This window comes from Myotis nattereri (assembly GCF_964212035.1).
Source record: "Myotis nattereri genome assembly, chromosome: 17".
Taxonomy (NCBI): domain Eukaryota; kingdom Metazoa; phylum Chordata; class Mammalia; order Chiroptera; family Vespertilionidae; genus Myotis; species Myotis nattereri.
The window spans coordinates 9110405-9114770 of NC_138092.1; the positions used below are offsets into that span (position 1 = coordinate 9110405).

A 4366-nucleotide genomic window follows, 5' to 3' on the forward strand; every position below is an offset into this window, starting at 1 on the left:
GCCCCGTTGTTTAGAATCCCTCTGAGATTAAATTTCATGAAACTCTATTATTTTGCAGAGTTGACTTATAGTCATTGTCCTATTGTTGTTCCTTTAGGTCTGTAAGAAGTTGGTTTATACTTTTATAAATAACTGCCTAACTGGTATGTTGCTGTATGGAGATAGTTAATAAGTGGTGTGTTTTTCTGTTGTTGTTTTTTTAATATATTTTATTGGTTTTTTCAGAGAGGAAGGGAGAGGGATAGAGAGTTAGAAACATCGATGAGAGAGAAACATCGATCAGCTGTCTCCTGCACACCTCCCACTGGGGATGTGCCCACAACCAAGGTACATGTCCTTCATCAGAATCGGACCTGGGACCCTTTGGTCCGCAGGCCGACGCTCCATCCACCGAGCCAAACCAGTTAGGGCAATAAGTGTTTTTGACGGTTCTAAAAATTATGAGATATTAGCCCTTTTGGCATGCTTAGTGGTTGTCTTAGAGGGAAATAATTTTGGAGCATTTTGCCTTTCAGATGCAAGTAATGATTTGTTAGACTAAATTTAGGTTATATAATTTCTTACATGAATTTATAACTCCTGTATGCTAATTTATTTTTCTTTCTTTTTTTAAAGGCTATTAGCAAAAGATGGTGGATCGTTTGGCAAACAGTGAAGCAAATACTAGGCGTATAAATATAGTAGAAAACTGTTTTGGAGCAGCTGGTCAACCCTTAACTATACCCGGACGGGTTCTTATTGGAGAAGGAGTATTGACTAAGTTGTGCAGAAAAAAGCCCAAAGCCAGGCAGTTTTTCTTATTTAATGATATTCTTGTATATGGCAATATTGTCATCCAGAAGAAAAAATATAACAAACAACATATTATTCCCCTGGAAAATGTCACCATTGATTCCATCAAAGATGAGGGAGACTTGAGGAATGGATGGCTTATCAAGACACCAACTAAATCATTTGCAGTTTATGCTGCCACTGCCACTGAGAAATCGGAATGGATGAATCATATAAATAAATGTGTTACTGACTTACTCTCCAAAAGTGGGAAGACACCCAGTAATGAACATGCTGCTGTCTGGGTTCCTGACTCTGAGGCAACTGTATGTATGCGTTGTCAGAAAGCAAAATTTACACCTGTTAATCGTCGCCACCATTGCCGGAAATGCGGTTTCGTTGTCTGTGGACCCTGCTCTGAAAAGAGATTTCTTCTTCCCAGCCAATCCTCTAAGCCTGTGCGGATATGTGACTTCTGCTATGACCTGCTTTCTACTGGGGACATGGCCTCATGCCAGCCTACTAGATCAGACTCTTACAGTCAGTCATTAAAGTCTCCTTTAAATGATGTATCTGATGATGATGATGACGATGATAGCAGTGACTAAAGACATTATTTGAAATATTTAATTGGGTATGACTATCTGAGAAATCAGCTTTGGGGAGAATGTCAAATTCTGAGCTCACTCTCAGTTTTGCTCCAGTCATGCATTTGCCTGAGAAACTTTTAACCCATGTGCCTCAATGTATTCTATAGAAAATAGGTCCTGTTTTTTATTACTCCAAACCCCACCACTGCCACACTCCCCTCACAGCCCCCAACTCCCCACTCTCCTACAGGGATAGCCTATTGCAAATATAGCAGATAAAGTTTTGGCTTCTTCTTGTTTAATTTTAGATTATTTTCTTGGAAGATTGGGAAAAGGTGTTTATATAACAGATCATGTACTACATTGTTTATTCTATGTTCTGTTATGTGGAAAAACTAAAAGCAAAGAATGATGGAAAAAGGAGTATAATGTGGTTAATTAATAATATAAGCTTTTTTTCTAACCATTCTATCTAATGGTTAAGACACCAGTCACAAAAATACATGATTTAGAAATACTTTGGCTTTTTTATATACCAAGTGGTGCCTTATCATAATAGCACTGTTACATGAAATAAACCCCTACTTTCTCACTTTTTAGTTATAAAAATACACTGGTGCTCTTTGAATCGATAAAATGAGTGTTTATGAGTGGGTATAATTAGAAAATACTTGTCATCTTACAGCTACAAATAACTAAATTTAGAGGTTCTTCATTCTGTATGCATAAATATTTTTCCATAAAATAGTTATGATTATGTTTTTGTTTTGTAGGTACCAAATTATAATTGTCAAAAATTTTAAGTTAATAGGAGGTCATTTTTTAGGAATTTGGTTGGAAATTTATCCAATATAGAACTGTCATATTGCATTACTTTCTGTTTTTAGTAAGACATTTGTAGGTATAAATACATTTGCTTTCACATTATTTCTAGAATGAAAAATCTTATAAATCCTTGTGATGAATTAAAATCCTATGATAGCACAGATCTACTTAGGCTGAGATTTGGAAGAAATAATATGTAAGAATGGTCAAGACAGACCAGGATTGAGTAGACTTCTATGGAAGTATTGTCTATTTCAGTGTGAAACTATCTTGAATTTACAAATATAGTGTTATATTTTATAAAGTTTTGTAAAGTCCCAAACAATATTTCTATTTTTGTAAGACAATTGTATGTTTAATCTGTTTCTGAAATAATTTTGTCATGTATGGAACTAGAGTAGCAATCGATTTTCTAAATTGTGAACTTTGCTGAGTCAGTCTAGATTGCTTTTGAGAAGTGGTAATTTTTCACTCTGCTTTGAGGCAGCCATTATGTTGAAAGTATATTTATCATACAAAACTTGATGCATTTTGCAATACTCTCTCCATTTGTTTGCTGCAAATAACTAGTCTTTCACATATGAAAAATCAGTCTAAAGATAGTTTTAAATCCTAAATTCTTTTGTTTTTAAGCCTTTAAATCTGGATATATTGCATATGTTATGAGAGATTTGACTCAGTAACTTGTGTGGAGGATTCTTTGGTTTGGTTAAGGCACTCATTTTACTGTTAAATTGTGAAAGCATTGAGATATGTAGATCTCCCTATAGGAAATGTGAAAGAAAGGCACAATAATTTTGTTTGTTTTAATATCAGATGGACTTTTGTTTCCAAGCAATATATCATATAATGAACATATCTAAAAAGAAACATGAAACCTGAGAAGTGCTAATGGAGACTTACTGGTACCTAGGAGCCTAGCAGAGTCAGGAACCAAGGGAAAGTGTTCTGTGATTACATTTGCATTGTCAGCCTCTTGACTTTTCTTTACAATAAAAAATGACTTCTTTACAATAAAAAATACCTTGCAACTTACCTTCTGTTCTGTGCATATTGTGACTTGAAGATCCCCCCCACCGTCCCCCCCCCCCCCATGTAATGGAAATACCCATTTTTTGCTTTATTCCAAAGCTGTGAGTGCCTTCATTGTGCCAGGCATTGTTCTAGGGCCAGCCATGGGCAAACTACGGCCTGCGGGCCAGATCCCGCATGTTTGAAATGAATAAAACTAAAAAAAAAAAAAAAAAAAAAGACCACATCCTTTTATGTAATGATGTTTACTTTGAATTTATATTAGTTCACACAAACACTCCATCCATGCTTTTGTTCCGGCCCTCCGGTCCAGTTTAAGAACCCATTGTGGCCCTCGAGTCAAAAAGTTTGCCCACCCCTGTTCTAGGCCCTTGGAGTAGAGCAGTGAACAAAAATTCCCTCCTTTTCATGCAAATAGAATCCATGTGTTTTCTTCCAGATTTTTCCCTCTATAATTCTTTTTTTTTTAAAATATATTTTATTGATTTTTTACAGAGAGGAAGGGAGAGAGATAGAGAGTCAGAAACATCGATAAGAGAGAAACATCGACCAGCCGCCTCCTGCACATCCCCCACCGGGGATGTGCCTGCAACCCAGGTACATGCCCTTGACCGGAATCGAACCTGGGACCTTTCAGTCCGCAGGCCGACGCTCTATCCACTGAGCCAAACCGGTTTCGGCCCCCCTATAATTCTTAAAGCTTTTATAAATCTTAAGTTATATATAAACTTGACATGATTTTGATGCCAATTTTTCATGCCATTTCTCCTGAATGAAATTTACCTGGACTGTGCAGGACACCCAGTACTTGGTCTAAATTGTTAACCACTGGTATAAAGGAAGCAAGATTCTGTAGAGGTCAAGGAGACATAGGTCCTTAATTTGGATGAAGAATTCATGAATGAAATTTGTTTTTGTGATATAAAAAATAAGTGACCACTGTAATTTATAACTCTACATTTGTGTTTGAGCCAATATGGTAAATCATGGTATATTTCAGAAAAATAAAAATAGGTAAATAGAAACCTTGATATTCACATGTACAAAGGACATACTGCTAATTAAATGAAAATATTTACATAGAATAATGTGTCATTGAGAAATAGAAAAAGCAGAGCAAACTGGCAGAGCAAGAACAGTGAATTTAG

General features: G+C 36.0%; 1 protein-coding gene across 1 annotated transcript; it reads left to right on the plus strand.

Moving 5' to 3' along the window:
* Positions 1-629: 629 nt before the first annotated feature.
* On the plus strand, positions 630-3214 carry PLEKHF2 (pleckstrin homology and FYVE domain containing 2; the record flags this gene model as incomplete). Its single annotated transcript, XM_081111719.1, has 1 exon — positions 630-3214. The coding sequence occupies one exon, from the start codon at positions 630-632 to the stop codon at positions 1377-1379; it is 750 nt and encodes a 249-aa protein (XP_080967845.1). The 3' UTR covers positions 1380-3214.
* Positions 3215-4366: the final 1152 nt, after the last annotated feature.